This window comes from Pseudophryne corroboree, chromosome 7 (assembly GCF_028390025.1).
Source record: "Pseudophryne corroboree isolate aPseCor3 chromosome 7, aPseCor3.hap2, whole genome shotgun sequence".
Lineage (NCBI taxonomy): Eukaryota > Metazoa > Chordata > Amphibia > Anura > Myobatrachidae > Pseudophryne > Pseudophryne corroboree.
The window spans coordinates 480,150,558-480,175,400 of NC_086450.1; the positions used below are offsets into that span (position 1 = coordinate 480,150,558).

Below are 24,843 nucleotides of genomic sequence, written 5' to 3' on the forward strand. Positions count from 1 at the left end.
GCACTGCGCGTGAGCACCCAGTAAGTCCCAGTGAGATGCTAAAAGCATCTCAATGCTTTGATCGCCTCTGCCTCATTGCGGGGCGGGAGGGGGCATGCCAACGCCATTGGTGGGGCGCAGTCCGGACAACGCAGGTGTGTCCGGACCGTTGCGGGCCACGCTGTGGTGGCTGTGGTATGTCACAAGTGTGTCAGAACCAGGAGGGGTGGGCTGTTGATGGAGGACCATGGAGCCACCAGTACCTGAGGAAGGGGGAGGTGGCTGCAGCTCATCAGTAACACTAGCGCTGCCTGCATCATCTATTGATATAGGGGATGGGGCATGCTTTTCTGTTGGAATTACTGTGCAGGGCAATAGGGGAAATGTAACTAGTTCCCCCTACCATTACAGAAATCATCCACCTCATTCACCACCAATTTAACCCCTGTCTGAAATAGTGCTCAGTGTGTGCTCAGTGTATGCTCAGTGTGTGCTCAGTGTGTGCTCAGTGTATGCTGAGTGCATGCTCAGTGTGTGCCCAGTGTGCGCTTAGTGTGTGCTCAGTGACTGCTCAGTGTGTGCTCAGTGTTTGCACAGTATGTGCTTTGTGGTTGCTCAGTGTCTGCTCAGTGTGTGCTCAGTGTCTGCTCATTGTATGCTCAGTGTATGCTCAGTGATTGCTCATTGTGTGCTCAGTGTGTGCTCAGTGTGTGCTTATTGTATGCTCAGTGTCTGCTCAGTGTGTGCTGTGTGTGTTCTCAGTGTGTGCTCAGTGTCTACTCAGTGTATGCTCAGTGTGTACTCAGTGTGTTTTCAGTGTATGCTCAGTGATTGCTCAGTGTGTGCTCAGTATATGCTCAGTGTCTGCTCAGTGTGTGCTCAGTGTATTTTCAGTGTATGCTTAGTGTCTGCTCAGTGTATGCTCAGTGTCTGCTCATTGTATGCTCAGTGTGTGCTCAGTGTATGCTCAGTGATTGCTCATTGTGTGCTCAGTGTGTGCTTACTGTATGCTCAGTGTGTGCTCAGTGTATACTCAGTGCCTGCTCGGTGTGTGCTCAGTGCATGCTCAGTGTATTCTTAGTGTCTGCTCAGTGTATGCTCAGTGTGTGCTGTGTGTGTGCCCAGTGTGTTCTCAGTGTATGCTCAGTGATTGCTCAGTGTGTGCTCAGTATATGCTCAGTGTCTGCTCAGTGTGTTCTCAGTGTATTTTCAGTGTGTGCTCAGTATATGCTCAGTGTCTGCTCGGTGTATGCTCAGTGTATGCTCTGTGTCTGCTCAGTGTCTGCTCAGTGTGTTCTCAGTGTATGCTTAGTGTCTGCTCAATGTATGCTCACTGTCTGCTCAGTGTGTGCTCAGTGTAAGTCTTACTTACAGAGCACCATGACAGATTTACATTTCATGTCCTGTAGTGGTTTTGTGTAGATTTCAGTTTAACACACTCTACCCAAATTGAACTCTCTCTGCACATGTTACATCTGCCCCACCTGCAGTGCAGCATGGTTTTGCCCAATTGCTAACTTTTTTGGTTTGCTAACAACTCTGAATAACCCCCAATGTCCTGGACACATAGGATTAGACGTCTGCATGACAAGATTTGTAACATCAAATATTAAGAGCAACAATATGTGGCATGAAGAAGTTTATTGTTGTTTCCCCGATTATTGACTGCACCACATCAGCAGCTGCACACACTGCACCAAATCAGCAGCCAGGGTATCCGTGCATTGTACCATTGTTGCAATAGATATGTCAGAAGAATATTTTGTTAAAATGTCTACGGTGAGATGCATGGTGAGTCCTATGGTGAGATGCATGGTGAGTCCTATGGTGAGATGCATGGTGAGTCCTATGGTGAGATGCATGGTGAGTCCTATGGTGAGATGCATGGTGAGTCCTATGGTGAGATGCATGGTGAGTCCTAAGGTGAGATGCATGGTGAGACCTATGGTGAGATGCATGGTGAGTCCTATGGTGAGATGCATGGTGAGTCCTATGGTGAGATGCATGGTGAGTCCTATGGTGAGATGCATGGTGAGTCCTATGGTGAGATGCATGGTGAGTCCTATGGTGAGATGCATGGTGAGACCTATGGTGAGATGCATGGTGAGTCCTATGGTGAGATGCATGGTGAGTCCTATGGTGAGATGCATGGTGAGTCCTATGGTGAGATGCATGGTGAGTCCTATGGTGAGATGCATGGTGAGTCCTATGATGAGATGCATGGTGAGTCCTATGGTGAGATGTATGGTGAGTCCTATGGTGAGATGCATGATGAGTCCTATGGTGAGATGCATGGTGAGTACTATGGCGAGATGTATGGTAAGTACAATGGTGAGATGCATGGTGAGTCCTATGGTGAGATGCATGGGGATTGCTATGGTGAGATGCATGGTGCGCCCTGTGGTGAAATGCATGTTGAGTTCCTTGGTGAGATGCATGGTGAGTCCTATGGTGAGATGTATGGTGAGTCCTATGGTGAGATGCATGGTGAGTCCTATGGTGAGATGTATGGTGAGTCCTATGGTGAGATGCTTGGTGAGTACTATGGCGAGATGTATGGTAAGTACAATGGTGAGATGCATGGTGAGTCCTAGGGTGAGATGCATGGGGATTGCTATGGTGAGATGCATGGTGCGCCCTATGGTGAAATGCATGTTGAGTTCCATGGTGAGATACATGGTAAGTCCTATAGTAAGATGCATGGTGATTGCTATGGTGAGATGCATGGTGATTCCTATGGTGAGTCCTATGGTGAGATGTATGGTGAGTCCTATGGTGAGATGCATGGTAAGTCCTATGGTGAGATGCATGGTAAGTCCTATGGTGAGATGCATGGTGACTCCTATGGTGAGATGCATGGTGAGTCCTATGATGAGATACATGGTGAGTCCTATGATGAGATGCATGGTGAGTCCTATGGTGAGATGCATGGTGAGTCATATGGTGAGATATATGGTGAGTCCTATGGTGAGATGCATTGTGAGTACTATGGCGAGATGTATGGTAAGTACAATGGTGAGATGCATGGTGAGTCCTATGGTGAGATGCATGGGGATTGCTATGGTGAGATGCATGGTGCGCCCTGTGGTGAAATGCATGTTGAGTTCCATGGTGAGATGCATGGTAAGTCCTATGGTAAGATGCATGGTGATTGCTATGGTGAGATGCATGGTGATTCCTATGGTGAGTCCTATGGTGAGATGTATGGTGAGTCCTATGGTGAGATGCATGGTAAGTCCTATGGTGAGATGCATGGTGAGTCCTATAGTGAGATGCATGGTGAGTCCTATGGTGAGATGCATGGTGAGTCCTATGATGAGATGCATGGTGAGTCCTATGGTGAGATGTATGGTGAGTCCTATGGTGAGATGCATGGTGAGTCCTATGGTGAGATATATGGTGAGTCCTATGGTGAGATGCATGGGGATTGCTATGGTGAGATGCATGGTGCGCCCTGTGGTGAAATGCATGTTGAGTTCCTTGGTGAGATGCATGGTGAGTCCTATGGTGAGATGTATGGTGAGTCCTATGGTGAGATGCATGGTGAGTCCTATGGTGAGATGTATGGTGAGTCCTATGGTGAGATGCTTGGTGAGTACTATGGCGAGATGTATGGTAAGTACAATGGTGAGATGCATGGTGAGTCCTAGGGTGAGATGCATGGGGATTGCTATGGTGAGATGCATGGTGCGCCCTATGGTGAAATGCATGTTGAGTTCCATGGTGAGATGCATGGTAAGTCCTATGGTAAGATGCATGGTGATTGCTATGGTGAGATGCATGGTGATTCCTATGGTGAGTCCTATGGTGAGATGTATGGTGAGTCCTATGGTGAGATGCATGGTAAGTCCTATGGTGAGATGCATGGTAAGTCCTATGGTGAGATGCATGGTGACTCCTATGGTGAGATGCATGGTGAGTCCTATGATGAGATGCATGGTGAGTCCTATGATGAGATGCATGGTGAGTCCTATGGTGAGATGCATGGTGAGTCATATGGTGAGATGTATGGCGAGTCCTATGGTGAGATGCATGGTGAGTACTATGGCGAGATGTATGGTAAGTACAATGGTGAGATGCATGGTGAGTCCTATGGTGAGATGCATGGGGATTGCTATGGTGAGATGCATGGTGCGCCCTGTGGTGAAATGCATGTTGAGTTCCATGGTGAGATGCATGGTAAGTCCTATGGTAAGATGCATGGTGATTGCTATGGTGAGATGCATGGTGATTCCTATGGTGAGTCCTATGGTGAGATGTATGGTGAGTCCTATGGTGAGATGCATGGTAAGTCCTATGGTGAGATGCATGGTGAGTCCTATAGTGAGATGCATGGTGAGTCCTATGGTGAGATGCATGGTGAGTCCTATGATGAGATGCATGGTGAGTCCTATGGTGAGATGCATGGTGAGTCCTATGGTGAGATGCATGGTGATTCCTATGGTGAGATGCATGTTGAATCCTATGGTGAGATGCATGGTGATTCCTATGGTGAGATGCATGTTGAATCCTATGGTGAGATGCATGTTAAGTCCTATGGTGAGATGTATGGTGAGATGCATGGTGAGTCCTATGGTGAGATGCATGGTGAGTCCTATGGTGAGATGCATGATGAGTCCTATGGTGAGATGCATGGTGAGTACTATGGCGAGATGTATGGTAAGTACAATGGTGAGATGCATGGTGAGTCCTATGGTGAGATGCATGGGGATTGCTATGGTGAGATGCATGTTAAGTCCTATGGTGAGATGTATGGTGAGATGCATGGTGAGTCCTATGGTGAGATGCATGGTGAGTCCTATGGTGAGATGCATGATGAGTCCTATGGTGAGATGCATGGTGAGTCTTATGGTGAGATGCATGTTGAATCCTATGGTGAGATGCATGGTAAGTCATATGGTGAGATGCATGTTGAATCCTATGGTGAGATGCATGGTGAGTCCTATGGTGAGATGCATGGTGAGTCCTATGGTGAGATGCATGGTGAGTCCTATGGTGAGATGCATGGTGAGTCCTATAGTGAGATGCATGGTGAGTCCTATGGTGAGATGCATGGTGAGTCCTATGATGAGATGCATGGTGAGTCCTATGGTGAGATGTATGGTGAGTCCTATGGTGAGATGCATGGTGAGTCCTATGGTGAGATGTATGGTGAGTCCTATGGTGAGATGCATGGGGATTGCTATGGTGAGATGCATGGTGCGCCCTGTGTGAAATGCATGTTGAGTTCCTTGGTGAGATGCATGGTGAGTCCTATGGTGAGATGTATGGTGAGTCCTATGGTGAGATGCATGGTGAGTCCTATGGTGAGATGTATGGTGAGTCCTATGGTGAGATGCTTGGTGAGTACTATGGCGAGATGTATGGTAAGTACAATGGTGAGATGCATGGTGAGTCCTAGGGTGAGATGCATGGGGATTGCTATGGTGAGATGCATGGTGCGCCCTATGGTGAAATGCATGTTGAGTTCCATGGTGAGATGCATGGTAAGTCCTATGGTAAGATGCATGGTGATTGCTATGGTGAGATGCATGGTGATTCCTATGGTGAGTCCTATGGTGAGATGTATGGTGAGTCCTATGGTGAGATGCATGGTAAGTCCTATGGTGAGATGCATGGTAAGTCCTATGGTGAGATGCATGGTGACTCCTATGGTGAGATGCATGGTGAGTCCTATGATGAGATGCATGGTGAGTCCTATGATGAGATGCATGGTGAGTCCTATGGTGAGATGCATGGTGAGTCATATGGTGAGATGTATGGTGAGTCCTATGGTGAGATGCATGGTGAGTACTATGGCGAGATGTATGGTAAGCACAATGGTGAGATGCATGGTGAGTCCTATGGTGAGATGCATGGGGATTGCTATGGTGAGATGCATGGTGCGCCCTGTGGTGAAATGCATGTTGAGTTCCATGGTGAGATGCATGGTAAGTCCTATGGTAAGATGCATGGTGATTGCTATGGTGAGATGCATGGTGATTCCTATGGTGAGTCCTATGGTGAGATGTATGGTGAGTCCTATGGTGAGATGCATGGTAAGTCCTATGGTGAGATGCATGGTGAGTCCTATAGTGAGATGCATGGTGAGTCCTATGGTGAGATGCATGGTGAGTCCTATGATGAGATGCATGGTGAGTCCTATGGTGAGATGTATGGTGAGTCCTATGGTGAGATGCATGGTGAGTCCTATGGTGAGATGCATGGTGATTCCTATGGTGAGATGCATGTTGAATCCTATGGTGAGATGCATGGTGATTCCTATGGTGAGATGCATGTTGAATCCTATGGTGAGATGCATGTTAAGTCCTATGGTGAGATGTATGGTGAGATGCATGGTGAGTCCTATGGTGAGATGCATGGTGAGTCCTATGGTGAGATGCATGATGAGTCCTATGGTGAGATGCATGGTGAGTCTTATGGTGAGATGCATGTTGAATCCTATGGTGAGATGCATGGTAAGTCATATGGTGAGATGCATGTTGAATCCTATGGTGAGATGCATGGTGAGTCCTATGGTGAGATGCATGGTGAGTCCTATGGTGAGATGCATGGTGAGTCCTATGGTGAGATGCATGGTGAGTCTTATGGTGAGATGCATGTTGAATCCTATGGTGAGATGCATGGTGAGTCCTATGGTGAGATGCATGGTGAGTCTTATGGTGAGATGCATGTTGAATCCTATGGTGAGATGCATGGTGAGTCCTATGGTGAGATGCATGTTGAGTCCTATGGTGAGATGCATGGTGAGTCCTATGGTGAGATGCATGGTGAGTCCTTTGGTGAAATGCATGGTGAGATCTTATTTACAAAATTTGTGACACAAATGAGGCTATTTGATGCAATTTGAGGTTAGGTGTATGTTTACACAAATACAGTATATCCTTTAAATATATAACTTTTTTTGCGTGTGGTTTTCTACTTGCTGTAATACTAATTGCTTTGTGCTACAGTATGTGCTGAGTTTTTATGTCTGTAAAGTGACTTGAGTCCTGCTGGAGAAAAGTGCTATATAAATAATAATAATAATAATAATAATAATAATAATAATAATTATTATTATTATTATTATTATTATTATTATTAAGATTAGTAGTAGTAGTAGTAGTAGTAGTAGTAGTAGTAGTAGTAGTAATAGAAGTAGTAGTAGTAGTAGTAGTAGTAGTAGTAGTAGTAGTAGTAGTAGTAATATGAAATAAAAGAACATTACATGAACATTACACAATTTGTACCTATAGTTTGGTCACAGAAACAATGAATCCCAAACAAATATTTTAATGTCAGCATGGTTTCAACAAGATACCTTGAAAATGCATCTTCTTTAATTAAAAAACTGTCACGTCCCTGTGGTTTCTGTATTTGGATCAGGACCCATGGAATTAGCTTTGTATGCAGAAGGATAGTGGAAGATTGAGGCTTTGAATATACTCCTTCTCTTTATACCAATACAAGGGAGATACATATAGGTGCTTGTGAATACACTGATTTAATATAGTATTTGATTTATACTGTGTTCAGAGCTGCAAAGAAGGAACAGGTAATAGGTGTGACTACAACAGAGTGCCTGTAATACCTGTGACAGCCTGCAGGGGGATCTTGATTCGCTGCACAGTGCTGAGAGTAGGATGTAGATAAGAGTGCAGGAAAGCCCAGATGATAAATGTAGCTGGAGATGAAGTCTTTGATAAGGTACGCACTGTCTGTGCAGGTTACTGGAGACTGATGCAGATGCAGTGTGTGAGTGCAAATCACTGAAACAAAGTCAAATGCAGATGCAATAAATGCTGCTCACAGGAGCCAGAAACAGAAGCAGATGCACTTTGTGAATGCAGATCTCTGAAGGCAGAACCAGATGCAGGAAATGTCAGAGAGCTGGAAGCCCCTGCTGCCGGGAGCCTGTTTTCTGAAGGAAGTGAGTTGTTCTGGCAATGAGCTGAACTCAGCAGATGGTTTGAATAGGGCACTCCCAGTCCCTATTGGCTGAACAGGTCATGTGTGTTTGGCTGCTGGAATCTAGTTGACAGATGGAGTCATGTCTGAAAATCCAAGATGGCCACACCCATACACTGCTGCCACTTGAACCGACAGGAGGACAAACACCAGACACCCATGCAGCATGCAAGACTCAGGGATGCCAGGTGTGACCAGGGGGGAAACAGATGGGCGTGGCATGATACCGCTGGGCACAGTAACTGGTGCTAAAACTGCAATGTGTGACAGAGGCAATTGCTAACATTGCTAATCAATTCTATGAATAACTAATAATAATAATAATAATAATAATAATAATAATAATATCTGTATAGTGCTATTCTCCAGCAGGACATGATTTAGAATAATAATAATAATAATAATAATAATAATAATATTTGGACAGGGGCATTCAGTTTGTAGCTATCCAGTTCAGATGAAGTTTATATCCTCTATAGAGGTGTTGTCAAAGTCAGAAAAATATCACGCTGCACGTTGCCATATATTCACCTCATGCGCTTGCCCGCTGCACATGCACTTTCACTGGCGTGCGTGCACATACTCGCAAATGCGTGACGGCGCCTGTACGGGCGTGCGCTTGAGCGCATGGTATGTGCACTTACGGTAGAGTTTGTGCGCGTCTAGCGAGCGACTCAATCGCTCCTTAATAAATCCACATAGCAGGTTTTATAGGTAATGTTCCCCTTAGTAATAACTGTAAGTTTGGTTAAAGTGACTTGCTCATGGACATGGGAATCCCTCTTTTCGTGATACAAAGGGTCTGATTAAGGTTGAACAGTGGTGTCTGGTACCTAACCGAAGAGTATTTTAATAGCAACAATCCGGTGTTGGTTAGGTATAGATTAATCGCTCCTGCGTATAGTTATGGCCATTAGTAATTTCTGGACATATCCTATATTTGCAGTTCATTATCCATGCGGCGGGAATCCGGAGATTCCCTCCCACCTGAGCTGTTTGAAATAGTCACAGCCCACCTGTTCAAACTAACCTATGACCTTTTGATATAGTGCAGAGAGACATTCCTGTGTCCAATGAACAATAAGGTTGTAGGGCCCTTTGAAGTACACTGTATGTTGTTTATATAAGGGTCACTGTCCCCAGACCGGCCAGTACTCTCTCTTCAACAGTTATCGCTGATAATTGGAGGACTGGATTCCGGTTGCGCCTGCGAGTGTTCCCCGTATGGTATGTTTCTCTGTTGCCACTTTGTTACCCGTGTAATGTTAGCCATTCATTCTTAGTCTATGTATTTGTATTAGCGATTGTTTACTATTGTATATTTCTGTCTAGATAATCTGTTAGAATTATATGTTAGCCTGTAGTGTATGACTTGTGAACTGTTTACCTTTTTCGATATAACTTAAAAGCTTGTTAGTAAAGGTGTTGGATCCTTAGCACGGTATCGTGTGTTCATTACATTGCAGTGGGTAATAGGAGCGTCTCGATCGCTCAAACAGCTTTAGTGTTAATCAGGTTAAGCAGCGTTATATCGCTACAGTGTTTCAGAACAAGGTTTACAACATAAGAGTATCCTTTCTGTGTGTTACATTCAAGGTTTACTGATTATCATCTTGTGAGCGTCTGCGCCGCTCGTGATCTCCTCGTGGTCCCGAGCGTCCGCTACGCTGGTAGCGTAGCATTACGGTAGTCGCTCGCCTATAGCGTGCTCGACACCAAGCGTAAGCTGTGAGCGAGCGTGCCGCATGTGCGTCTCGATCACGGCCGAGCGTATGCTACGCTAAGTGCGTACCCTTACGGTACCCCATACGCCAATTGCGTATTAAGTCTCTTACCCATATAGTGAATATTATAAGGTAATCAAATCGACATTAACAGTGTAAATAAGAAAAGGATGGAGCAGGATCACATTACTGTATGGCAGGGGATCACGCTGTGACCTGCCTGGTGCGTATAATGCTGGAGGTAGGTAGTGGTACTTTTTTTAAATTTAATTATTTATTAGAGCTTTTGGGTACATGACTACCTGCACCAGGGTTCGGGATAGATTGTGTATTTCTGGGGTGTTGTTTTATGTGTTAAAGTATTACAAGAAATATTTGTCTTTAATTTTGTATTTTGCTGACTGTTCTCTATTGTTACTAATCTCTTTACAGTGGAACGTTATAGAGGTGTTTATTGTCCTGTCCTCATTGCAGTTGCAGCACACATTCTGTTGGGTGGTATACTGTATTTGTATTATTATTATTATTATTATTATTATTACTCCCAGAGACCATGATATTTATTCATAGCAATGTGTAGGGTATTTACTAATAGGAAAGACAGTAACACAAAGATCTTATTTTTAAGAAGATTTATCCACAGAGGCAGAACTCTGGGAGGCAATGGAGTCATCTGCCGCCGGGCTCCTGCTCTGAAGGGGGCACATCTCCTCCCATTCTGTGACACCATTGAATTAAGTTAATTGATAACTGTCGCTGTCTTTTCAGTGGCCGACTTCCTCACTGGTCCCTGCACCTTACAGATCACACCCTCTTTATTATACTAAATATACACATTTTACAAGTGTCATACCCAGGATTAGAAACCACAACCTGTTACACTGGAAGCAGACACCTTACTGATGAAGCTGTTTAGTCCTGTATAGGAAATATGAGAATTTTAACTATATGAAGATACTTCTCTGACAATTACACGTAACTTCATATAGTTAGAATTCTCATGCTTCCTCTACAGGAGCAAATAGCTCCATCAGTAAAGTGTTTGCTGTCCGTGTAACAGGTCATGGGTTCTAATCCTGGGTATGACTGCTAAGAAATTTGTGATTTAAAATAAAAGACAATTAAATGTATAAATACAGTATATACATTTTTTTCAGAACACTGCATATACACACACGCACACACGCACACAAACATACATATATTTATCTTAATATAGGAAATAGGGGGGCACCAATATTTATCTTGCCTCCGGGCGACTGTGACGAACTTATGCCACTGTTTATCCATCATATAGTCGTAACCTCGTTATCCTTTTCTTAGCGATCACTAATGACACGTAATAGATTCTGTTGGGGCTCATTGTATTTCACTTTATGCACAGACAAGTCAAGCAGCTATCACACTGTCCATGGATTTAATCATCTGATGAACAGATCCGCAGCCAGTACATAAAGGTCTCACTCCTGTGAGAGCGCTGTTCCTAGATCAAAGGACTACAGTCTGCAGCAACGCGTTTCATAAGCTTATTTATGGCTCAGATTGTACTGTGACTTCCTACACTATTAGGCACTTCACTCTCTCCACTCCACAATATAGTAGTCAATGATGAAATGTGTTATGGAGGAGCTTTGATGACACTGCCGACACTCCCCAGGACTGGTGTATTCTGACACACCGCGACCTCTGTGGATAACTGCTGGTGTGGTGTGTGTTACACGGAAGACCCCAGAGACAGTGACTGCGGAATGCCCGGTGGAGTATACATTACTAAAACCATGTGGTAACAAGTCCACACTGCTGTAACTTTGCTACAAGCATTATCCTACTGAATTACTCATTGCTTTTAGTGATTTTTAATAAAACTTTTACGCACACTGTGAAGCCGCCTTGTTGTTCTGTATTGACAGAAGAGCTTCCGGCAGGATTTCAGATTCTTGGAATAAGGGGATCTGCAGTTCTTATGAGACATTTTATACAAGTGTTACCTCTATTTGTGTACTGTATGTACATATAGTATTGAAGGTGAATACACTGCAGAGTAAAAGTAGAAATGGCATCCGTTCCAGATTGGATCCATATCAGATATGCAAGACACTTAATATTTGTTTTAAGGATTGCTGTACCTTAGGGTTACCGTGGATAAGGATGGCGGACTCAACTGCGACAAGTGAAAAGTGAATCATCACACAGATCCAGTATTCCCAACTACTCTCAGCAAATACATCCAGTCCAACAATTACCATAACAAGAATTAGTAATATCAAGAGAACTATGAGATACACCATGGTGTGAACAGCGCGGTGACAATCTCTCACATGGTTGTTACCAAACGTCGCAATGTTCCTCTTCTTCTGATGGTCGTACAGCTTGAGGTACCCGGCACTGCCGGCCATGGCTGTTATTGCAACAAGGGCAGGTGAAGCGTTGAGAATTAGGACGATGCTCATGAACTTCAGACTTGGTGACTCTAAGGTGACATTTGCTGCACTTAGAGATGAGTTCTGCTGGGCCAGTAGTTGGCTGGAAATAAGAAGTGATAAGAAACCTCCGCAAAGAGAAACAATTTCTGCTGTTAGTATCATCCCCCGGACAACCGCATCGATCTTCTTCTTCATCCATGCCAGCACGCGGGACGGAATGTCTACGATTTTGATGAAGTAGAACACGCAAAGACTGGCCGTGAGCCATGTGCTGGATGTAATGGTGTACATGGTCATATAGCTGATAATTTTATAAACATACGTTACACTAAGCACACGCAGCCACATGATGCGAATGACAATGTTTGCAGTTACTGTAATTGTGTAGAATACATTAGATATGCACAAAGATATCAGGATGATGTTGCTGGCGACAATATTTCTCCTTTTGCAGCCAGTTAGTGAGAATATGATAAAGAAATTGGAAAATAATCCAGCAACAGCCTCAAGTGCTAATATTACAAGACAAGTCATAGTATCAGGATTACCCATGTCAGACGCTACAGTATGAAGGAGAGTATACTGAGACGTCTGGAATAAGGTTACTCTGTCTTCCCCGGTGGCTTGTTGTGTGAGGGAAGGTGACGATGGCTCATTATATTTATAGACGTATCTGTAACATGCAATCAGTGTATAAACTCTGACCTTGCAAATCCTACTTTTACCTCCCATATTGCGAGGCAGACAGGTAGTATATAACCACAGCTTATTCTTAGTTCAGGTAGCTGAAATAATGATGTCCTCATATTGGGTTAAGTTTAAGTGTATGCAAAACGTGACCGTCTAGGATTACAGGTAAACTGGCTGAATGCAAATCCTGTGTGCAAGTGGTGCTGTACTAGACTTACACAAATGATCACGCAGGTAGCATTACTACAATAATTATTTGTGTTTCAGCTGACTGTATGCTCTAAGCAGTTCAGGTGAGGAGAGATGTACAGATGTGTGCTCCCTCATCTTACAGGTGCCATCAAGTTAAACAGCCACTGTAGTCGTGCCTAGTCATCAGCGAGTTTACTAACGCTGAGCAACTTTTTGTGCATTTTTCCCCCCAAAATGTGTCTTATTCGCATTGCTATGTGGATAAGATTGACAACCAGATACAGCAGCAGTTGCACACAGAATATTGGGGGTCATTCAGACCTGGTCGCTGGGCTGCCAACTTTGCTGTCCTGCGATCAGATAATCACCACCTCCAGTGTGAGTGTAAATTCGCCGTGCAAGTGTGCGATCCCATGTGTACGCCGAGTTGCAAAAATCCAGTGTTTGCAGTTTCTGTGCAGCCCAGGACTTACTCCTATAGGGGGTCATTCCGAGTTGATTGCTCGCTAGCTACTTTTTGCAGCGCTGCGATCAGATAGTCGCCGCCTATAGGGGAGTGTATTTTTGCAGCGCTGCGATCAGATAGTCGCCGCCTATAGGGGAGTGTATTTTTGCTTTGCAAGTGTGCAATCGCATGTGCAGCCGAGCAGTACAAAAAAGTTTTGTGCAGTTTCTGAGTAGGTTTGAACTTACTCAGCCGCTGCGATCACTTCAACCTGTCCAGGCCCGGAATTAACGTCAGACACCCGCCCTGCAAACGCTTGGACACGCCTGTGTTTTTCTAAACACTCCCAGAAAACGGTCAGTTGCCAGTGCCACCCACAAACGCCTTTGTCCTGTCAATCTCCTTGCGATCGGCTGTGCGAATGGATTCTTCGTTAAATCCATCACTCAGCAACGATCCGCTTTGTATCCGTACGACACACATGCGCACTGCGGTGCATGCGCAGTTTTGACCTGATCGCACCACAGCAAAAAAACCTAGCGTGCGATCAGGTCGGAATGACCCCCATAGTGCGATGAGAAGAGGCTGCTCGGGGCCGGAGCTGACGTCACACACCCTCCCTGAATTTGCTTGGGCTTGTCTGCGTTTTTACAGACACTCCCTGTAAACGGTCAGTTACCACCCACACACGGCCTCCTCCTGTCAATCACCTTGCAAACGCCCGTGCGATCGGATTTTTTGCACCAGCCCATCGCAGGCCGGCAATGCCCCTTGTTGTTGTCTGACGCGCGTGCGCATTGCGGTGCTTGAGCACGTGCATTTAGTACCTGATCACCCGCTGTGTGAACACGCACAGCAGAGATCAGGAATGAATCAGCATAGTCCTGCCACATACTGTATCATGTAAATCAGCAAGGTCTGTGCGCTGTGATTAAGACGCATTTTCAGGAGAAAAAGTCCCTAGGAGCTGGCCAAGTCACATGGGAGCTGGCCAAGTCACATGGGAGCTGGCCAAGTCACATGGGAGCTGGCCAAGTCACATGGGAGCTGGCGTCTCTCTTGCTCCTAGTGTGCCATGGCTCATTGCATAAGGAGAATAGAGCTATGGCAGATCATTGAGAAAGGTGGTCACCGACCGAAACAGCTATGACCTATGACCTTCTCTCCCTACTGCCTAGGCTACTATGGTGATAAGTATTATAACTGTACATTTTGATATGATGGCGTTTTGTGCCTACTAATAAATGGGCTAAATTCTTTCTATATCTTGGAGTGTTGGTTTTCCCTTCTTCATGATCCCCTGGTGGAGTGGCTATTGTATTGTTATTACCGGTGCACCCTCTTGTGAACTTTGTAAGTGTGTGAGATATACAGTAGTTCCAGTAGGTCCACACTCATGCCATGTCCCTAAACTTATTGGGGTAGCAACCAAAATAGGGGTTCAGCAGCTCCACATGCAAATAGTCAAATGGAGGGTGCACTTACCAGACCGGAATGAAGATATTGGAGTTTTTTCAAATACTGACATAATTCAACTCATCAATGATTTGGGCCCCACATGGACCTTTGTCAAGAGACATAAAAGAATGCCGCTCTCCCATATTTATACCTAAACCAGTGGTAACCAAACGTATTTAAATCTCGGCTCCCTAGAGTAACAGATTTTTTTTTTTCACGGCACCCCTAGGTCAAAAATGTCTTATTCAGAAAAAAAATATTAAATGAAGTAAACTGTTTTTATATGTCATCTTTAGGTTCAGTTGTGTGGTGAGGGACAAACTTCACTTCTGTCCACATAGTTTATGACTGTCAGCCACCAGCTCTGGTTTTGTCTATTATATTGACCATAAATAATTAGAATTTTTCCTGGACCACAAACCTAGGGTTCCACTGCAAGTGTCCTAAGGCACCCAAGGGGGCCACGGCACACATTTTGAGAACCACTGACCTAAAGTGATCTAAGGGAGCCACCGCCAACTAATCGAGAGCACACCCATGGGAAGTGTAACATATCACAATCATATTGGACTAACATTCAAATACAGAGTAATGTCAATCTCTAGTGTCATGTAATAATTACCTTAAGTATGCACTCAGAATAAGATACCAGTCGGTGTAGTGGCATGTCAGACACAGCAGTAACACCAGTCTGTATCTGTGAGAAGGCTCGTCTGACAGCAGAGCAGTGGACTGCAACAATAATTGGAATTCTGTGCTTTCCGCTGCTCTGCTGTGAGATGTTGATGAGCTGAGTATGCCTGTATTTGAATAAACTCCTATATCTTCATTCAAGCCTGGTGAATGCCCCTCCATTTGGCTATTCCTGCTGCAATGTCAGGCCGTTCTGGCCGTGTTTACTACTCCTGGTTATTTCTCCTGGAACTGGGAGGCCTGGGGTCAACAGAAGCTGAAACCAATGTCATGGCTGGAGGAGACACCAAGGCTGTGGATCCTCTGCCTGCCAGCTGTGTGTCTCAGCTATATGATGCAGGGGGTGTCAGGGTTACCATATCAGGTGATGGACGCATTGCTGTGTCAGTCAGTTCTGGCGGTGCTGGTGAAGAGGACCAGAGCTAACGTTATGACTGGAGCAGCTGTGATCAGAACTATGGGAGCAAGAAGGAAATAGGCAGTGGAGGCAGTCCTGGCAGCTAAATCAGCAACAGAGCCACCAGAGCATTACCCACATAGGCAGAGGAGGCAACAGATGTGGGGGCGGCATGATGGCAAGTATAAGGTACCAGTCATTTTGCCTTCTCACGTTACCGCTACTGTCACTGGGTTCCATTCTGAAAAGTTTTGGATAGCGGGAGCTTATGTTCCCAATACCCCCTCTCTGGGCCATAACTAGGTGTGTGCCAATAGTGCCTTGCACACAGTACAGATAGTGCAGATGGGAGCAGGACCACCGGCAACACCCACCTGTCCACTCTGCTGCCGCACTGAGGTGTCCGCATCCCTCCGCCATCACTGCTTAGCTGCATTGGTCGGCTACCTCTTCTCACATTGGTAGCCGGGCAGTGCTGCAGCTCCCCCTCCGCTCCCCCTGTGTGCTTGGAGATATGAGATCTCTCCCAGCCTGACCACAATGTCCTGCACTGCAAAGAGCACAGCATAGGGCGGAAAAGAGGAGAGGCCTGCTGGCTGGTCACAGGTAAGTATAATACTTACAGTCTCACTCTCACTCTCTGACTCAGCCTGCCAAATATGTAAAAATGGGGACTCTGCATGCCTAATGTGTAAAGAAGGGGGACTCTGCTGCTGTAATGTGTAAAAAATGGGGACTCTGCTGCCATAATGTGTAAAAAAGGGGCAATCTGCCTGCCTCATGTGTAAAAAGCGGATTCTATCTGCTGTAATGTGTAAAATGGTGCTCTAACTACCGTTATGTGTAAAAGGGGACTCTACCTGCCTAATGTGTAAAAGGGTACTCTACCTGTCTAATGTGTAAAAGGGGACTCTACCTGCCATACTGTGTAAAAGGGGACTCTACCTGCCATACTGTGTAAAAGGGAACTCTGCCTGCTGTAATGTGTAAAAGGCAGCTCTGCCTGCTGTACTGTGTAAAAGGGAACTCTGCCTGCCATACTGTGTAAAAGGGAGCTCTGCCTGCCTTACTGTGTAAAAGGGGACTCTACCTGGCATACTGTGTAAAAGGGGACTCTGCCTGCTGTACTGTGTAAAAGGGGACTCTGCCTGCCGTACTGTGCAAAAGGGGGCTCTACCTGCCGTACTGTGTAAAATGGGACTCTACCTGCTGTACTGTGTAAAAGGAGACTCTACCTGGCATAATGTGTGATAGGGGCTCTATCTGGAGTAATGTGTAAAATGGGGCTCTATCTGGAGTAATGTGTGACAGGGGCTACTATGCGTCATCATTTGAATAATGGAGACTTCTGTACATTGTAACATGAATTGGTATTATTTTAAGACCATGCCGCTTCCCTGTGAAGCCGTGCCCCTAGATTTTTGGCTCGCAGCTACAGCGCGCACTGGCCCTGTTTTGTATATAGGGGACCGGTGCTGTTTCTTGCACACGGTGCTAAAATGTCTAGCTACGGCACTGTCCCCCGATAATAAGCCTCCACCAGCTCCCTTTTAAATACTGGGTAGTGGGAACATCAATACCTGTGACCGCCGCCAACTGTGTTGGTTATGTGGTATGGTAAGCTCCTGCTCTGATATTCTGCGACCTGGCATTCTTCCCGTAATGTGAACTCATTGCAGGCAAATATATAATAATAAGGTCATTTCCCGATGAGAAATCGTAGCTGAATAGAGAGGGAGCAAAAAAAAACAACAACATAGTAATACAATGCAAACCTGATCTAGAATGTTGACGTTATTGAAGAAGAAGTAAAGTACAACAATGTATATCTGGAAGATCTGCAGGACAAACTTTGAGGATCCCTAAATAAGAAGATATTGGCCCTCATTCCGAGTTGTTCGCTCTGTAATTTTCTTCGCATCGCATCGATTTTCCGCTAATTGCGCATGCGCAATGTTCGCACTGCGACTGCGCCAAGTAAATTTGCTATGCAGTTAGGTATTTTACTCACGGCATTAAGAGGTTTTTTCTTCGTTCTGGTTATCGTAATGTGATTGACAGGAAGTGGGTGTTTCTGGGCGGAAACTGGACGTTTTATGGGTGTGTGTGAAAAAACGCTGCCGTTTCTGGGAAAAACGCGGGAGTGTCTGAAGAAACGGGGGAGTGTCTGGTCGAACGCTGGGTGTGTTTGTGACGTCAAACCAGGAACGAAACTGACTGAACTGATCGCAGTTGCCGAGTAAGCATGGAGCTACTCAGAAACTGCTAAGAAGTGTCTATTCGCAATTCTGCTAATCTTTCGTTCGCAATTTTACTATGCTAAGATTCACTCCCAGTAGGCGGCGGCTTAGCGTGTGCAAAGCTGCTAATAGCAGCTTGCGAGCGAACAACATGGAATGACCACCATTGTTCAATCAGCTCTCCAGCAGCCAAGCTGGACATATTTTTTGCTATAGCCAACAATGAAACTATGCTTAGAAGTAGAGATGAGTGGGTTTGGTTCTCCGAGAACTGAATCCCCCCAAACTCCACGTGGTTTAAACGGGTCCGAGGCAGCCTCGGTTCTTCCCGCATGACTCGGAAAACCCGAACGAGGCAAAACGTCATCATCCCGCTGTCGGATTCTCACGAGATACGGATTCCATATAAAGAGCCGCGCGTCGCCGCCATTTTCACTCGTGCATTGTCGGGAGAGCGAGAGGACGTGGCTATGTTCTCTGAGTGGAAAGCTCAATATCAGCTCAATATCAGTGCTCAGTATCTGTGCTGCATTGTGGTGACCAGTATACTACAGTACAATAGTCCAGTGCTGCATCTCGCTGCTCAGTGTCAGGTCTAGTATCCTCATCAGTGCTCAGTATCACTGCTCATTGTCTTGCTGCTGCATTGTGGTGACCAGTATACTACAGTACAATAGTCCAGTGCTGTTCTCACTGCTCAGTGTCAGTTCTAGTATCCTCATCAGTGCTCAGTATCACTGCTCATTGTCTTGTGCTGCATTGTGGTGCTCAGTATACTACAGTACAATAGTCCAGTGCTGCATCTCGCTGCCCAGTGTCAGTTCTAGTATACTCATCAGTGCTCAGGATCAGTGCTCATTGTTTTGTGCTGCATTGTGATGACCAGTATACTACAGTACAATAGTCCAGTGCTGCATCTCGCTGCTCTGTGTCAGTTCTAGTATCCTCATCAGTGCTCAGTATCACTACTCAATGTCTTGTGCTGCATTGTGGTGACCAGTATACTACAGTACAGTCCAGTGCTGCATCTCGCTGCCCAGTGTCAGTTCTAGTATACTCATCAGTGCTCAGGATCAGTGCTCATTGTTTTGTGCTGCATTGTGATGACCAGTATACTACAGTACAATAGTCCAGTGCTGCATCTCGCTGCTCAGTGTCAGTTCTAGTATCCTCATTAGTGCTCAGTATCACAATTCATTGTCTTGTGCTGCATTGTGGTGACCAGTATACTACAGTACAATAGTCCAGTGCTGTTCTCACTGCCCAGTGTCAGTTCTAGTATCCTCATTAGTGCTCAGTATCACTACTCAATGTCTTGTGCTGCATTGTGGTGACCAGTATACTACAGTACAATAGTCCAGTGCTGCATCTCGCTGCCCAGTGTCAGTTCTAGTAAACTCACATCACTGCTCAGTATCACTGCTCATTGTCTTGTGCTGCATTGTGGTGACCAGTATACTACAGTACAATAGTCAAGTGCTGCATCTCGCTGTACAGTGTCAGTTCTAGTATCCTCATCAGTGCTCAGTATCACTGCTCATTGTCTTGTGCTGCATTGTGGTGCTCAGTATACTACAGTACAATAGTTCAGTGCTGTTCTCGCTGCTCAGTGTCAGTTCTAGTATCCTCATCAGTGCTCAGTATCACTATTCATTGTCTTGTGCTGCATTGTGTGGTGCTCAGTATACTACAGTACAATAGTCCAGTGCTGTTCTCACTGCTCAGTGTCAGTTCTAGTATCCTCATCAGTGCTCAGTATCACTGCTCATTGTCTTGTGCTGCATTGTGGTGCTCAGTATACTACAGTACAATAGTCCAGTGCTGCATCTCGCTGCCCAGTGTCAGTTCTAGTATATTCATCAGTGCTCAGGATCAGTGCTCATTGTTTTGTGCTGCATTGTGATGACCAGTATACTACAGTACAATAGTCCAGTGCTGCATCTCGCTGCTCTGTGTCAGTTCTAGTATCCTCATCAGTGCTCAGTATCACTACTCAATGTCTTGTGCTGCATTGTGGTGACCAGTACACTACAGTACAATAGTCCAGTGCTGCATCTCGCTGCCCAGTGTCAGTTCTAGTATACTCATCAGTGCTCAGGATCAGTGCTCATTGTTTTGTGCTGCATTGTGATGACCAGTATACTACAGTACAATAGTCCAGTGCTGCATCTCGCTGCTCAGTGTCAGTTCTAGTATCCTCATTAGTGCTCGGTATCACTATTCATTGTCTTGTGCTGCATTGTGGTGCTCAGTATACTACAGTACAATAGTCCAGTGCTGCATCTCGCTGCCCAGTGTCAGTTCTAGTATACTCATCAGTGCTCAGGATCAGTGCTCATTGTTTTGTGCTGCATTGTGATGACCAGTATACTACAGTACAATAGTCCAGTGCTGCATCTCGCTGCTCAGTGTCAGTTCTAGTATCCTCATTAGTGCTCGGTATCACTATTCATTGTCTTGTGCTGCATTGTGGTGCTCAGTATACTACAGTACAATAGTCCAGTGCTGTTCTCACTGCTCAGTGTCAGTTCTAGTATCCTCATTAGTGCTCAGTATCACTGCTCATTGTCTTGTGCTGCATTGTGGTGACCAGTATACTACAGTACAATAGTCCAGTGCTGTTATCAATGCTCAGTGTCAGTTCTAGTATCCTCATCAGTGCTCAGTATCACTGCTCATTGTCTTGTGCTGCATTGTGGTGCTCAGTATACTACAGTACAATAGTCCAGTGCTGCATCTCGCTGCTCAGTGTCAGTTCTCAGTATCCTCATCAGTGCTCAGTATCACTGCTCATTGTCTTGTGCTGCATTGTGTGGTGCTCAGTATACTACAGTACAATAGTCCAGTGCTGCATCTCGCTGCCCAGTGTCAGTTCTAGTATTCTCATCAGTGCTCAGGATCAGTGCTCATTGTTTTGTGCTGCATTGTGATGACCAGTATACTACAGTACAATAGTCCAGTGCTGCATCTCGCTGCACAGTGTCAGTTCTAGTATGCTCATCAGTGCTCAGTATCACTGCTCATTGTTTTGTGCTGCATTGTGATGACCAGTATAATACAGTACAATAGTCCAGTGCTGCATCTCGCTGCTCTGTGTCAGTTCTAGTATCCTCATCAGTGCTCAGTATCACTACTCAGTGTCTTGTGCTGCATTGTGGTGACCAGTATACTACAGTACAATAGTCCAGTGCTGCATCTCGCTGCTCTCTGTCAGTTCTAGTATCCTCATCAGTGCTCAGTATCACTACTCAATGTCTTGTGCGGCATTGTGGTGACCAGTATACTACAGTACAATAGTCCAGTGCTGCATCTCGCTGCCCAGTGTCAGGTCTAGTATACTCATCAGTGCTCATGATCAGTGCTCATTGTTTTGTGCTGCATTGTGATGACCATTATACTACAGTACAATAGTCCAGTGCTGCATCTCGCTGCTCAGTGTCAGTTCTAGTATCCTCATTAGTGCTCAGTATTACTATTCATTGTTTTGTGCTGCATTGTGGTGACCAGTATACTACAGTACAATAATCCAGTGCTGTTCTCACTGCCCAGTGTCAGTTCTAGTATCCTCATCAGTGCTCAGTATCACTACTCAATGTCTTGTGCTGCATTGTGTTGACCAGTATACTACAGTACAATAGTCCAGTGCTGTTCTCGCTGCCCAGTGTCAGTTCTAGTATCCTCATCAGTGCTCAGTATCACTGATCATTGTCTTGCTGCTGCATTGTGGTGACCAGTATACTACAGTACAATAGTCCAGTGCTGCATCTCGCTGCCCAGTGTCAGTTCTAGTAAACTCATCACTGCTCAGTATCACTATTCATTGTCTTGTGCTGCATTGTGGTGACCAGTATACTACAGTACAATAGTCCAGTGCTGTTCTCGTTGCCCAGTGTCAGTTCTAGTATCCTCATCAGTGCTCAGTATCACTGCTCATTGTCTTGTGCTGCATTGTGGTGACCAGTATACTACAGTACAATAGTCCAGTGCTGCATCTCGCTGCTCAGTGTCAGTTCTAGTATCCTCATCAGTGCTCAGTATCACTGCTCATTGTCTTGTGTTGCATTGTGGTGACCAGTATACTACAGTACAATAGTACAGTGCTGCATCTTGCTGCTCAGTGTCAGTTCTAGTATCCTCATCAGTGCTCAGTATCACTGCTCATTGTCTTGTGCTGCATTGTGGTGACCAGTATACTACAGTACAATAGTCCAGTGCTGTTCTCGCTGCTCAGTGTCAGTTCTAGTAAACTCATCACTGCTCAGTATCACTACTCATTGTCTTGTGCTGCATTGTGTGGTGCTCAGTATACTACAGTACAATAGTCAAGTGCTGTTCTCACTGCACAGTGTCAGTTCTAGTATCCTCATCAGTGCTCAGTATCACTGCTCATTGTCTTGTGCTGCATTGTGGTGACCAGTATACTACAGTACAATAGTCCAGTGCTGTTCTCGCTGCTCAGTGTCAGTTCTAGTATCCTCATCAGTGCTCAGTATCACTGCTCATTGTCTTGTGCTGCATTGTGGTGACCAGTATATTACAGTACAATAGTTCAGTGCTGCATCTCGCTGCTCAGTGTCAGTTCTAGTATCCTCATCAGTGCTCAGTATCACTGCTCATTGTCTTGTGCTGCATTGTGGTGCTCAGTATACTACAGTACATTACTAATAGTCCAGTGTCTTGTGCTACATCTTGCTGCCCAGTGTCAGTTCTAGTATACTCATCAGTGCTCATTGTTTTGTGCTGCATTGTGATGACCAGTATACTACAGTACAATAGTCCAGTGCTGCATCTCGCTGCCCAGTGTCAGTTCTAGTATACTCATCAGTGCTCAGGATCACTGCTCATTGTTTTGTGCTGCATTGTGGTGACCAGTATACTACAGTACAAAGTCCAGTGCTGCAATTCGCTGCCCTGTGTCAGTTCTAGTATACTCATCAGTGCTCAGGATCAGTGCTCATTGTTTTGTGCTGCATTGTGATGACCAGTATACTACAGTACAATAGTCCAGTGCTGCATCTCGCTGCCCAGTGTCAGTTCTAGTAAACTCATCACTGCTCAGTATCACTATTCATTGTCTTGTGCTGCATTGTGGTGACCAGTATACTACAGTACAATAGTCCAGTGCTGTTCTCGCTGCCCAGTGTCAGTTCTAGTATCCTCATCAGTGCTCAGTGTCACTGCTCATTGTCTTGTGCTGCATTGTGGTGACCAGTATACTACAATACAATAGTCCATTGCTGTTCTCACTGCCCAGTGTCAGTTCTAGTAAACTCATCAGTGCTCAGTATCACTGCTCATTGTCTTGTGCTGCATTGTGGTGACCAGTATACTACAGTACAATAGTCCAGTGCTGTTCTCGCTGCTCAGTGTCAGTTCTAGTATCCTCATCAGTGCTCAGTATCACTGCTCATTGTCTTGTGCTGCATTGTGGTGACCAGTATATTACAGTACAATAGTCCATTGCTGTTCTCACTGCCCAGTGTCAGTTCTAGGATCCTCATCAATGCTCAGTATCACTGCTCATTGTCTTGTGCTGCATTGTTGTTACCAGTATACAACAGTACATTACTAAAAGTCCAGTGTCTTGTGCTGCATCTTGCTGCTGTAGGGTGCTTTGGTAATGTCCTGTCACTGTGCATATGTCATCATCATTCCAGTCACAGTGATATCTGGTATCTATCAAGTGGTATCTAATTCCAGACATTACTGCCGTCTAATTCCAGATATATTACTGGCATATAATTCCACACATTAAAAAATGGAGAACAAAAATTTGGAGGGTAAAATAGGAAAAGATCAAGATCCACTTCCACCTAGTGCTGAAGCTGTTGCCACTAGTCATGGAAGTGACGATTCAATGCCATCAACGTCGTCTGCCAAGGCCGATGCCCAAAGTCATAGTAGAGAGCATGTAAAATCCAAAAAACAAAAGTTCAGTAAAATGACCCAAAAATCTAAATTAAGGCCCTCATTCCGAGTTGTTCGCTCGCTAGCTGCTTTTAGCAGCATTGCACACGCTAGGCCGCTGCCCTTTGGGAGTGTATCTTTGCTTAGCAGAATTGCGAACTAAAGATTAGCAGAATTGCGAATAGAAAATTCTTAGCAGTTTCTGAGTAGCTCGAGACTTATTCCTACACTGCGATCAGCTCAGCCCGTTTCGTTCCTGGTTTGACGTCACAAACAGGCCCTGCGTTCGGACAGCCACTCCCCCATTTCTCCAGACACTCCCGCGTTTTATCCTGGCACGCCTGCGTTTTTCCGCACACTCCCAGAAAACGGTCAGTTTCCACCCAGAAACACCCACTTCTTGTTAATCACACTCTGATCACTTCAACTATGAAAATTCTTCGTTCGGACGTGAGTAAATCTACTACGTTTTGTGCTAAAATACTTAGCGCATGCGCACTGCGTACCATGCACATGCGCATTTTCACCTTAATCGCTCCGTTGTGAAAATCGGCAATGAGCGAACAACTCGGAATGACCCCCTAAAAGCGTCTCCATTTACGACACGGAGTGGCAAGGAACGGCTGAGGCCCTGGCCTATGTTCATGGCTAGTGGTTCAGCTTCACATGAGGATGGAAGCACTCATCCTCCCGCTAGAAAAATGAAAAGAATTAAGCTGGCAAAAGCTAAGCTAAATCACAAATC

At 45.3% G+C, this 24,843-nt stretch overlaps 2 protein-coding genes across 2 annotated transcripts; one reads left to right on the top strand and one right to left on the bottom strand.

Moving 5' to 3' along the window:
* The first annotated feature begins 2,219 nt into the window (after positions 1-2,219).
* On the top strand, positions 2,220-2,573 carry LOC134944389 (keratin-associated protein 6-2-like). The gene has a single exon (XM_063932970.1). The coding sequence runs from the start codon at positions 2,220-2,222 to the stop codon at positions 2,571-2,573; it is 354 nt and encodes a 117-aa protein (XP_063789040.1).
* Positions 2,574-11,734: 9,161 nt separating this feature from the next.
* Positions 11,735-12,808, bottom strand: LOC134944391 (taste receptor type 2 member 40-like). Its single transcript, XM_063932971.1, has one exon. The coding sequence runs from the start codon at positions 12,806-12,808 to the stop codon at positions 11,735-11,737; it is 1,074 nt and encodes a 357-aa protein (XP_063789041.1).
* Positions 12,809-24,843: the final 12,035 nt, after the last annotated feature.